General features: G+C 39.2%; 1 protein-coding gene across 1 annotated transcript in view; it reads right to left on the reverse strand.

Moving 5' to 3' along the window:
- Positions 1 to 28: 28 nt before the first annotated feature.
- The window catches only part of KLF13 (KLF transcription factor 13), a 30,629-nt gene continuing 17,542 nt past the window's right edge, over positions 29 to 13,115 (reverse strand). The window contains exon 2 of the mRNA XM_040077554.2: positions 29 to 2,525. Coding sequence (XP_039933488.1) covers positions 2,233 to 2,525 — 293 coding nt within the window. The 3' untranslated portion in view covers positions 29 to 2,232. The remainder of the gene's footprint in view (positions 2,526 to 13,115) is intronic.

Consider the following 13,115-nt stretch of genomic DNA (forward strand, 5'->3'; position numbering starts at 1 on the left):
GATTAAAAAAAAAAAAAAAAAAAAAAAAAAAAAAGGAGGAAATCTGTTGAGGCCAACAGATCTGTTTTTTCCCTAACTACAGAGGTTGGGCAACTCATCGCATTAACTCTATTTGTCATCTTGTAAAAAAACCTCACAATGTTCTTTCATTTTCTGGGAAATGAAACAGTAGAATTGTGCCTCTCATAACTTCCAATTCAAAGAGGGAAATTAACAGAGGTGAAATCTCAAGCAAATGAACATGAAAAAAATACTGAAACATCTGCACTTGTTTAGATTTATAGTTGTATCAATAAATACTTAAGAGTATTTATCGATACAACTAATAGAACATGTAGTATTAGGAATAATGTATATTATAGAAGTACCTATGAAGCTACCTGGAAATCTAGATTAGCTTCTCACAGTAAACGTACAGTACAATAAAACTTTGCAAAACTGGATCAATGCAATGCAGCAAGTAAGATACAGGTTCATGGGGAATCTGGAGGCATTCACTTAATATCAAATGACAGGTTTGGCGCAGAGGGTTTCTTTTCACCGTGCTACACTTAACTGCATTTATACCCTACAGTAAAAACAGCAAACATCCCAAAATTCCAGAATCAAAAGGACCTGAATTGATAATATGCACCATCAGACCCAGACAAACCAAGGAAAGTGTATTTGCTGCCAGTGAGGTTTTCAGTACATCACTATGCTCCTGGTCTTTTACTCTGTTTTCTACCATATAAAACATAAAAATGTACCTCCTTGTGCTCTATCTAGTGTTAAATATTTGAAAGTTATTGAAAACTAGCCAATATTCCCTTTCTGTTATTAAGAAGTTATTCAGAAATAAGAGCACCTTGCTTTATGCTGGTAATGTGTATTTTTGAGAAAATTGAAGTAGTGCTGAGCTATAATGTCATCTTATTTTAAACTTAAAAATGCATATTTCATTATTCCAGTCAGAAGATACCTTATGATTTTCACTTCCTTTTATCAACAACCACGATTCTGACGCAACGGAATACAGAAACTATGTCTTAGCCAATTTTTCTTACTAAGACATAGCTGTACAGTAGGTAAGTACCTTGACAACAGTTTTGGTGAGCATTGGTTCAGTAATGCTATTTCTGTAGTTCATTTAAAAAAAAAAAAAAAAAAAAAAACAAAGGAAGAAGAAAGAAAGGAAATTATTCAAGTCAGTGGGGTTTGGTTTGAATATTCTATTGGTCCCATACTGAATAGGCAGTGCAGACAGCTTAACAACTTGGAGAGAATGACAGGAGAATGCCTCCAAGATTCCAGGCCACCTTGCCATAAAATGTTACCCAGTGTAAATTTATTTCTTTGTGATTCAGGTGACTCATTTAAGGCATCTTGTTGAATTTTTTTGGTCAGAATTTTATCTAGCATGAAACAAACCAACAAACAAGTTTATCAACCTCACAGAGATTTTTGCAATTGGAAGTTGGTTTTGGAGCATCTTCAGCATGAAGTGAGCAGACAGCTTGCTACTGTAAGCAGAGGGCAGCTCGAAGAAAGACAAGGTTCCTGTTTGGACACTCCCCAACACAGGTAAATAATCAGGAAAGCGAAGAGTGGAAGAGTCCGGTACTACATTCCAGTATTGGGTTGGTTTCTGTATTGTTTACTTGGTTTTTTATTATTTCCCCAGTGTGTGAAAGAACCTAACAAAAAGCTTCCAAGTGCAATTATATTTACAGAGTAAGGCCGTGGTTAGGGTGTGTCTTCATTGTAATTATTGTGTAACATAAATATCCATCCCTGAGAAAGGAGAAGGGGGACACAAATCCAACACAGTTGATTTTTAAGTGTATGTATGCTTATATTGTGCAATCCGGTTTTACAAACTACTTCGACACCTGAGGTGAATTAAGCAGATTTTTTTCCTTTTCTTTTTTCGAATTTTTTCATTTTCTTATAAAGAATAATGAAGAGGATCCATAAATGGTTGCAAAATATATGAAATATTGAGACAGCAGGAGTCACTAAGTGTAACACGTAAGTTTATCTGTCCATGAGGTTAGAATAGCCACTTGTGTGGTTGGGTAAAGAAAATCTGACTAAAAATTGCAGTGGGAGGCAGCTATTTACTGATTTTTAGAAAAAGAGAGGGTGGGAACCGAAGGAGGGGAAGCAACAGAGTTTTTTAAATGTGTGCAACACAAACAAAACTTCACGTTAGGCATTAGAGGCAAAGTGCTGACATCCAGTGCAGGTAGTCTACGGGGAGCTGGCGGGGCTGATGGTGGGGCTGGAGGCGTCCGAGCGGCTGTAGTCACTGACAGAGCCTGTCCTGGAGCCGCTGCCGCTCCTCCTCTTCAGCATGCTGGGGTGGAAGTTGGCGTGGCGCCGGGCGTGCTTGGTCAGGTGGTCGCTGCGCATGAAGCGTTTCTCACACAGCGGGCAGCTGAACTTCTTCTCTCCGGTGTGAGTGCGGTAGTGCCTGGCCAGCTCATCCGAGCGAGCAAACTTCTTGTTACAGCCCTGCCAGTTGCATTCGAAAGGCCGCTCACCTGCAGGGAGCAAACACGGCACGGTTAGAAGGGAGAGCAGTGTCTTCCACGGGCTATTTTTTTGTATGCAAGGTATAGAATAAAAGGGCTGGAAGCAGGGTGGATGCCACTTGGCACTAAGTGGATGGAGGTGTTACCCTCTGCCACAGGAGGCTGCTGTGGTATTCCAACCCATTAAAAAATGCTGTCAGTCAAACTAGTCATATACCTTATTTGATAACTCAGTCTTCAGGGATGCTAGGCTCCTGATCCTTTAATGGATATCTCATATCTCTTGTGGTCTGTTGAACCTGATGACTTAATAATATCTGTACTGAGCTTTACAGTATATTCAGTTATTCCTCCAAGCTGTCGCTATATGTCTGACTAAGTGCTGAAGTTCAGAAGGCATGGTGAGGTCTTCTTCAGCTACTAATAAAGTTATGGTAAAAATGCAAATGGCAATTTTGAGGCACTGGATGTGAGGTTCTCCCCTTGTATTCTCCACAGCTATGCCTGTGTTTTCTGCATTTGCTACAGAGCACTAGTTTCCCTTGGTCACTGCCTTAGGTCTCACTCAGAAGTGAGGCAGAGAGCGCTGTATTCCAGCGGGGGGCAGGTGTCACCTTGAAGGTACCAGCGTTTTTTGAAAAGCTAACATAAACCCCATGAGCTGTGGCACTTAACCTTGGAGCAATGACCAGTGAGCTCACAGAGTGCGATCTGGTGAGCTGGTGCAGCTCTGAACAGACCTCAGACATCGGATGGACGCCTGATGCTGTTTCAGGGCCGTGCACTGTGGTAGATGTGCAGCTCTGCACAGGCTGCAGACAGAAGTAGCATTGTTCTTGGGTAGATGGGTATCTGGAATTTATTCCCAGCTTCACTGCTGATGTGCTGCACAGCTTGGGCACCTCATTTTATCTTCCTCCATCCTTAGTTTCTTCATTTCATAAAAATGAAAACGTTAAATCATGAAATTTGCTGTTTACTGCTTCTGCTTATTGCTTTGACTCTTACTATTACTGAGTCTGAACGTCACACATTCTTTAATTGTTATTAATTGAGAACATCTTATTCTTTTGTGAATACATAAATACATAGACTTAGCATTTCTTGTACATGTAATTTTTATAACTTCCTACTTGCACTAATCCTAATGTTTCTAATTCTGAATAGCCCGTTTGAGAGGCCCAGAGAGCTATATAAATTCTTGGCCAAAATAAGAAATAAAAGTTCTCTCCACAGTACACTAAATAGGAAATAAAGAAAGAAATTAGCCTCTTGGAGAAATTCAATACACCTTAATTAAAACTGTCTGAGATAAAAATTGACCCCAGCAAACCTTCAATCTAAGCAGCCAATAATCTGTTTTAAATTCACAAATTTGGCAATAATATTTATCTCCAGAATCTGCTTAGGAGACTCCTGCTCAGAAAAATAGTTTTATAGGTTCTTTTTCTCTGTGTTCACAAGGCCTCTAAGATCCTTCAGCCAAATCTCAGTGTCTCAATGAACAGACAAACAAGTCTTTTTAAAATAGGATTTTGCTCAAGAATCTGGAGAAAGCAAGTGTCCCTGATGTTTCCTTGATTATTTAGGAGAAAGACAAAGGCCCGTTAAAGCCAATTGTTCTTAAGCACATTTGGTGGATTTCATTACACCTACAACCACAATGCATAATGCAGTGGTTGCATCTGTGCAGTAAACACAGATATTGTCGTATGGAGAACCGTGACCACCCTGCCTAGGGACTGGTGTAAGGCAGCAAAGATGAACAGAACTGTGGCTTCCCCTGAAGTAAAGCCTAAAAGACTCAGGCTTCCACAAATGAATTTAAGAATAAAACCACAACCAACTGGATTTAAAGGATATAGTCTTGTTGCTTAAAATAACCCATGAAATCCATTCAATGTCATCCTTAGTCTTATTCCGCCTGCAAACTGTCAGGGACAGAACTCTCCATCCGCTGCTAGAAACAGGAAACAAATCTATTTTGTCTGTTTATCATATATCCAGTCATGTGTTCTCAGATATGTTCCTGGCTGTGGTGGAACATGCCTGTGTTGTGACAGCCCTGTTTCGTGACCACATTCACTGGTCTTGTCCCTATGTTTTGGTCGTGCTACAGATATACATCTAAGAAGACTTTGGAATCCTTGGGAAGAAGGGTGGTGAGGCATGGTCTGAGGGGTAGATCTGGCCTGCAGGATCAGAGTTCCTCATCCCCTAAGCTATGGCATAAGGTTTTGCTAAGACAATGGCCTTTGGAGGTTTCTATTGCCTGAGTTAACGTCTCTGTTTATTTTCATTACAAATAGTATCAGCAAATGTTCTCCAATTAAAGAACTGTCCCATGAAATGGGTGCTTTCAGACAAGGAAGGCAAAAGTTTTCATGCAATGTTTTGCATCTGCTGTTGACACCACCATGAAGAACAGGCAAAATGGTACCTTCTGTTCCGATCAGTTTAATGGCACCAGCTGCTCCTGTCCATGATTCTAGCATTTGGGAGCCAGCAGTAGGCACAACATTCCAGTTCCTAAAGAGAGAAGTGGTTCTGAAGCAGGATTGTGTAAGCTGTGTTATCCAGCACTAGCAGGTGATGAAGGTATTGCACAACTTATCTCCCTTTCTCCTCACTGCACATCAGGTCTGGATGAGAACATCCACTCACCTATCTGATTTGATGTTGATGGTGGTGAGGATTTGAGTGCTGAGCAAAAAAATGTGGTATTTCTTCCACTATGTTTCTACCATCCCTGTCCTTCTCCTTCCTAGGGACTATTTTCCTCCTCAGTCCTCTCTAGTCTTGATTTTATATCTTCTTGGTACTTGTCTTTAAGTTTCTTGGCCAAGTGATTTTCCACTGGCAGCTGACATCACTCTAGTAGTGGTTCAGTTCTCTAAAATACTTCCCAGCTTTGTGGAGGTTTAGCAATTCCCTTCAAAGAAAAACAGTACTGTGAGGAAATGCTGGATGCCTTGTGTGGAGATTTGAGAGTCATTATTGTTCACAAAAAATTAGTACACAGTCTGGGACAAAGTTCCTGGGGGGTATTAATTAAGGCAAGACCCTGCTGCTCCAAAACCACACAGGGAAATTCACAGTCTGTCATCATTCTCATCTCTCGAACAGAAGGGATGTGGGTTTTTTGTGCAGGTAAGTAATATAAATGTCCTCTTACCAGCAGTAAAGCAATCAACAGAATGAGAGATTATATGACTTGATTGCCTAATCTCATTAGGGAACATGCAGCCACAGTACAAAGTTCCTGCATAAGCAGTAACCCATGGACATGTTGTACTCAACAGAGAGTTTTCACCACTGAAATGGCTATGACATGACACAATAAGGATTCTTTCAGCTCCATTTCAGGTAATGTCAGAATTTTACCCTTATACACTGAGTGAAGAATTTGGTCTCGTAGATAATTGTAGAAGTGTTTTCAAGTATATTAGATATGGCAGGAAACACATCACACATGTGAATACGTATACTGAGAATCTTAATGCTGTGCCTTGGCAGCAGCGGTGTCTTTGTGCATTATGAGCCTTACTAACAGGTCTCCAAAAGTCCTAAGTTTCCAAAAGATCAAGATCCTTGAAAATATATGAATCAAAATGCAACTCTGTCTTCTTTATCTTTGGAGAGGCAGGCAAGAGATGCCTTTAAAAGATAAGGAATACCATAAATTCTTTTTTCACAATTTTAAATAGGTTTGGATATCCATGTTCCAAATCCTGCTAAATGATAACCTTTCTAGCTCCTTTGCCAGGGCACGTGTGTTTAATTTACACAAACTGATGGAAAACATCACATTTGAGAATTAGATTCAGCTGATCTCAACTGAAAATTACAGAAGCAAGAACATTTTTGGCTTTTTCCTGGACTCCATCCAGTCCATAAAAAAAGCAGGTAGTGTAAAGCTGCATTAAGAAACTTGCAGCGCTCACCAAGTGAAAGTACGTGAGCTCTGCAGGTGCACCGAGTTCTGAATTCCTTTCAGGGGCACAGGTCTTGCTGTTCATATTGTCTGGCAGAGCAGCCTGCCAAAGGAAACCCAGAGTTGCCTGGGCTATAGAAACAGCATTAAAAAAATGCACCTCTATCCTCTCTTGCTGGAAAGGATTCAGAGGCAACTAGAGCCAGCCTGTTCTTATGATATTACATAAAGGTCCTTTGTATTATTCTGTATTTTTCAATCATTATATAGTGAGGCAACTGTATGCAGCTCTGGGAAACAAAATCTACAGAGATGGTGGCACCAGATCTGATGTCTCCTGAGCTTGATTTGTACAATCCTTTTAGTGCACATACAGTTTTAAGGACTCTTTTCCTATATAGTGAGCCTCCTGTACAGACCCTGAAGTAATCTGCTTCCTGCTTCACCAATTTATCTGTCTGATATCCAACATCTGAATATCAATTTTAAAATGATAGCAAGTACTGTATAGGCATAGGCATACTTTAAAAATAACCTACTAATGACTAAAATGCCCAAACAGTTTGAGACAATTGTGAACATAACAATTTTCCAACTTAAAATGGAAAGATTAGGCAATTATATGTGAAGAATTTGAAGTGTCATATCCACTGCCCTACAGATTAGAATATTACCAAGCCAAACCACATACTGGGGGCTATTTTTTTTCAAATTAAGTCATGTAATAGCTCTGCACATTATGTTAGTATCTTCAAGCACATGTCAAGGCCATGCATTAACAAAGAAATTTGTATCCTGGGAATCCCATGAGTGTCTGCAAAGCCAGAAACAGTAAACCAGAAACAATTTTCTGTGATCTCTAATCTGTTCTGCTGCTTCCCAGAACAGGGTTGAATGTTGTTATAAAAACAGAGCAGAAGAATGAACATGCCGCTGTGTGCTATTTGTATATTTCTACGTTTTCGTATACTCAGTTAGGAGTATATTTGGAAACACAGATCGGCAGGCTGGGTGGGGAGGATGAGGGGCAGACAGTTAAATAGAGATGTGACTGAAGAGCTTTCCTCCAGGAGAGGAAATGCTATCCTGGGAAAAACATTCAGCCAAGCAGACTGTGTTCCTTGAGACTGGGCTGTTACTTTAAAAAAAAAAAAAAAGTCATCCTTCAATACTACTGATATGTAATTATGGCTTATTTTAATTTCTGATATTCTCTCATTTATAAAAAAGCCCTTTTGCATGGTCAAATAACAAATCCATAATCTCAGTGCAAGAGAGAATAAGGCTTTGATGTTAGGTAAATGGTGGTTTCTTTATCAAGTATTTAAAGAGGGATCAAAAATTTTCAAAGCCTCACAATTTCAAATTCCTATAAAATGAAACCACTCAGTTTTAAATTAATGATTTTTGGGGTGATATTTCATGACCAAATGAGGCAAATGCAATTGGGGTTTTTGTGTCCATTTTTGTGTCTGTCCAACAGCTTTGGAGTTTCCTGGCCACCTTCAAAAGCATCTAACAGAAGTAACAAATTCAGCATTAAACTTCACTAGTTCCAGGGAAATGAGGATGTTTTAGTAATGTTCTCAGTGAAAAGTTATAGGGTGAATTAGACTGTCACTAGACACCGGAAACCCAGTGTGGGAGTGTGATATGAGTGTCCAAATCCAAGAAAAGCTCCAGTTAGAGTTCCCATGTTACTGGACGCTGGCACAGAACAGTCCCCATGCCCCTAGGACACACAGCAACAGCAGCTAGGTTGCATTAGGACCTGCAGACACAAGCCTGGAAAGTCCTGCTAATTCCATTATCTGTCATGTGACCCTTTTTTAGGAATTGGAGTTCTCAGAATTCCAGCAGGCACAAACCCAGGCGTCCACAAAGTTCATTCACTTTAAAGTGTGCACGTCTTTATTTTGACCTTAACAAACCACTCACTACATTTATAAATTACTGGATCCTATGTTTCCTGTGTGCAAAGGAAACTACCACTGAGCAGGAGCGCAACAGCAACCATAACATCCATGATTGAAATCCTTGGTTTATTTTCTGTACCTTAACATTTTCATTGAGTTATTTAGACATGTATGAATGTTTCTAGAAAGGGGAATTTCCAAGTGGCAAGTTTATATTTGAAGTCAATGTGTGTTACTGTTTGCTGTGGAAGTGTTTGTATTACTCCATCTGGGAGCACAGATTACACCCTGTGATTTATCCGTTACAATCACAGTAACTAGAACAACTCAAATAGCAAATGCCGAGCGCTCACGGTCAGATACCATAATGAGAACAGCTACAATGCCAGACAAATATAAGTAATGAAAAATTCCTACCCTAGCCTTAACCACAGAAGGGTCTGTCTGAGAACCAAAATAGCTCATTTGGTATGTTCCATACAGATATCTGGTCCTCTTAAAAAAATTAACACTCACTTTCACCAAAATGGAAACTTTTTTTTTTTTTTTTTTTAAAGCAGATTGCATTCTATCAGTTATATTCTCGGTTTTTATTTCCAGCTTGTTCAATAGTGTCTTAAAAACACCATTAATAATAATTTTAACTACTTAACTGTATTTTTATCAGCCAGATTTGCTTTTCTTTTTTCAAAGCAGAATAATTCAAGCCTATTCCATTTCTTTTTTCCCCCCAGGATCCTCCACCACATAATCTTTCTATTGTCTAATATATATATTCCATGGCTTTACTGAATTTCTTTTCGAACAGGGGTGCCCAAGCTGAACTGCTCCAAGTATCTATAGCCTAGCATTTTTTAAATGTCCATGGTTTTCATCCTGCATTTTTGCACAGTGAATTAAGAATCTGAAATTTGAACCTGCTAGCTTTACCAAGTCATTTTCTGCCTGCCATTTTAACTCCTGATTGACTCTGGTTTAGTTCTTGTTTCATCTCTGCTGCACACCACTGTGTGTACAGTAAATTAGGCTCTGTGTTCCACTTCCAGCTGAAACCTAGTTCCAGACCATTTCACACAACCAACCAGCAAGTAGCTAGAAGTTACATTTCAAGATCTGGAAAATAAATCTTACAGCAAATCGGCTTTAAAATGAAATGGCCACAAATCTAATAAAAAGAAATATTGCTATATCCTTTGGTAAGGTTTTGAACGGAAAAGGGAAATAAAAGCTAGAACTATGTGGATAACTTTTTCCTCCCCATCTGAAAAATTTAAAAAACCCATTGAATTGCAGAAGAATTTTGCAAACTAAGAAACCCATAGTAATTTTATTTTTAGTTGACCAAAATGTTTTACTTCTTTTGGTATGGATTTTGTAACACTACTTAAATTCCTTTAGCTTTGGTGACAGTTTTCCAGACCATGATGATGTTAATCCAAAATGAATTAATGAAACATACCACAGCACAATTTTTCTGAAATAAAAAAAGTAAGTCTAAACAATTTGCTGACTACTTGTCAGTGAAAAACTGTTTACCAAAAAATGTAGTTCCTGTAGTTCTCGCTAGCAAAGAAACACAAAATTTTTAATATTCCTCATAAACATTTCTTGGTAGCTTTCTATCCATGAAGATTAAATGTTTGACATTTTTATTAAAGTGACTAACTGGAGATCTGATCTTCGAAGAGAACAATTTCATTTGTGCTTTCAACTTCCACTAAACTCCCTGCGTTTATAAGCACAAGGGAATTCCAAGGACAGCCAGGGTAAGGACCATGAAAGTCTGTCCTCCACAGAGAAATCTTGGAATAGTTTTTAGATTTGTGTTGAAAATGTGACTGAGAATATGCCCTGTGGCATTGCAGTATGACCCAAAAAAGTCTTGGGTGATTCCCTACAGCACATTAAGTTCAAGAAATATTCTCTGGAGTTATGGTGAGCTGCTTTCACTTCCTTGTTCTTTTGTCCTCTGGAGTCATTTTGCAAACTGGTGGTAAAGGGATGTAGCCTTCAAAACAGTGTCTGTTTTGAGTTCTCCCCTGAAGAGCATAAAGATGCACTAATGTGCCATGCCAGGGCAAAGAAACAACCAACCCAAAGCTCATGCTAGAAAGACCAAGCATATTTTCCAAACATGTATTTTTGTGATCTTCTCTGCACTGATACAGTATAATTCCATAGATATATAGGGAATTTTGTTTGGTTGTCTTTTCTCTAGCTATGTTCACACTGTTGTTCCTCTCTGCTAGACAGTACTCCAAGACACAGGTAATCCTGCTGGGCAGCTGAGAAAGTAAATCATTTCCCATCAACTGAAGATCATTAAAAAAGCCATTAAAATCCCTTTAGAATTTCCAGTTTGAAATTCACATCTGTAGACCTGAGCACTGAGGTGCTACTTGTTTTACTGCACCCTTGCACTAAGATACCTAATACTTGTCCAAAGCCAATATTCAGCTTTCTCCTGTGCAGTTTGTCACTTCTGGTTTCAGAAGAGTTCATGCTTTATCTCTTCCTTACATAACCCCTCCCTGTCTTGTATGTTCCTTTCTCTTTTGAAACTACAAAAAATCAGCTGCAATAGGCCAGGGCTTTGTGAAGCTCTGAAGTGAATTCTTCAGACTACATCAAAACACAGCTGGGGGGGGGGTGGGTGGGTGTGTTAAATATGTTAAAGAGTTTTTCTCTTGAAGCACAACCAGAGACAAAATCACTAAGGTGAGTTTAGCATTCAAGATTCCTTCCTTTTATTATGGGGCCTAGATATATGGACACAAATCTTTGAAATCATTCTCTCTAGAAGCAAGTGGAGTATTTAAAGCTACTTCAGCAAAGAAGCTGAATAACACATTGAACCAACAGCACTTCCATAAGTTTCTGAATAATTAATTAACCATCCACTCATCACTTAGGTATGAATGTGTGCATCTGATGACTTGATTTGATGCATCAGAAGAGTCCAGTGGAATAGAAAAGCCAGCAAGAAGGCAACTCTGAAAGTGAAGGCTGAGAAAGGGGGGGCTGAGGGAACGGAGACATGTAATGTCTAAAACATTCCTATGGCTTAGAGATTCCTCATCTCTCTTTCAAAGCAAGGGTCACAAATCATCTGCAATTACTAGCAAAATTATGGGAGTTCATTTAGTAAAAGGTGATGTGGGCATCTTCGGTTTTGCTCCCCTCCCCAGCTTCCCGTCACAAAACTGCTAGGAGCCACAACAAAGGGAAGAATCAATGTTCTTGTTGGTATCTAAAGCACTGAAATTTAGCAAAACAGCTCCAAATCCTTAGCAAGGTGTTTCTGGGGGACTTGGGGTTGATCATATCCAAGCGTGGTAAGTAAGAGCAGGTCCTCTCGGATGTAAACTTGCTCATTGATACTCTGGGTGTTCAGGTTAGACCTGTTAGGTAAGGAGGAGATCCCATATGTGTCTTCTCCTCACAGAAATATAATGAGTATGAAGGATGTTCCCCACATCACAGGGCAGGTAGTTTTCTTTCCATGGCTAGAAAAACCTTTGCAGCAGCAGCGACAGCATTACTGCTGTATCTTCAGGAGGCCTTGCCAAAGTCTACATAAATAGTCATTCTCTTGACCCTTTTCCATCGTATTCGCTGTAGTTTTGCCATGTGATTATACTGATAGCATGGACACTTTAAATGCACTACCAGTAGAGAAATACCTGTTAGTCTGTAAAGCTGTGAGAAATCAAAACTCTAGCCATCTCCTACAAAGGTAGGAATCCATCATTCAGAAAAATGGTAATTTACACAATTGTATGAGATGGTGTTTACAACACATACAATTTAAAAAATAAGGTGTTCATCTCCTTATAGTCCTATATGGATTTAACATGGTTACCTATGCTCTTTGTGGATTCTGTTTTAACTCAGAAGTCTAAAGTTCTCTAATTCACTCTCTTTCTCAAAAGTTTTGACACAGGACCAAAATGGAGACCTCTCATCTAAGAAAAGGGAGACATCTGAGCCATGAGGATACCCATGAGGCTGGAAACCTACCCAACTAGCAGGGACAACTTCCATATCTAGGTGAGTACAGACCGGGATGGACACTGTCTACCCCACAGGAATAACTCCTCTTGATCATGCTTCCATTAAGTGCAATGCCTTTGTTTTCATGGACTTTGGCCACATCCAATTAGATAAGGAGCATTTTTTTACTTTCTTGCTGGAATATATGGGTAAATAAAGCTCTTATACTGAATATCAATGACAAGCCTAACTTAAAAAATGAAAGGCAACGTCCTCAGTGACATTGAATTTATGTTCTAAAATAATGCAAACTAAATGTTGGGTCTTTTATCAAAGTGAAGTACTGGTAACCACTACATATAATTTCTGTTCACTAAGCCTAAAACTCTTATTGGGTCTCCTTATCTCTGAGGCATTAAATCCTAGACCAGTGCTCAGTAAAACAGCTGAAATCCACTAATTGAAAGAGCAGCAACTTCCACCTGATTTTCTCTCTCCTGTCACTTGTTCCAAGAATGGAGATCAATAGCTGACCCTTTGACTTTGCACTTAAATGCCAGATAATTTAACTGTGTTATGCTGAAATGATGAAGTGATGTATTCTGGGGAGAGGAAGATGTGTCTTAGCTATGTGTCATTTGAAAACCACACTGAAGTATGACATGCAGCAAAGAAGGGAACTCAGAAGTTTAGTATAGTAGCCCTTAGGTACTGTATTTCTCTAATTTTTTCTACCCAGTTCTATTAATGTAATAA

Source organism: Hirundo rustica, chromosome 13 (assembly GCF_015227805.2).
Source record: "Hirundo rustica isolate bHirRus1 chromosome 13, bHirRus1.pri.v3, whole genome shotgun sequence".
Lineage (NCBI taxonomy): Eukaryota > Metazoa > Chordata > Aves > Passeriformes > Hirundinidae > Hirundo > Hirundo rustica.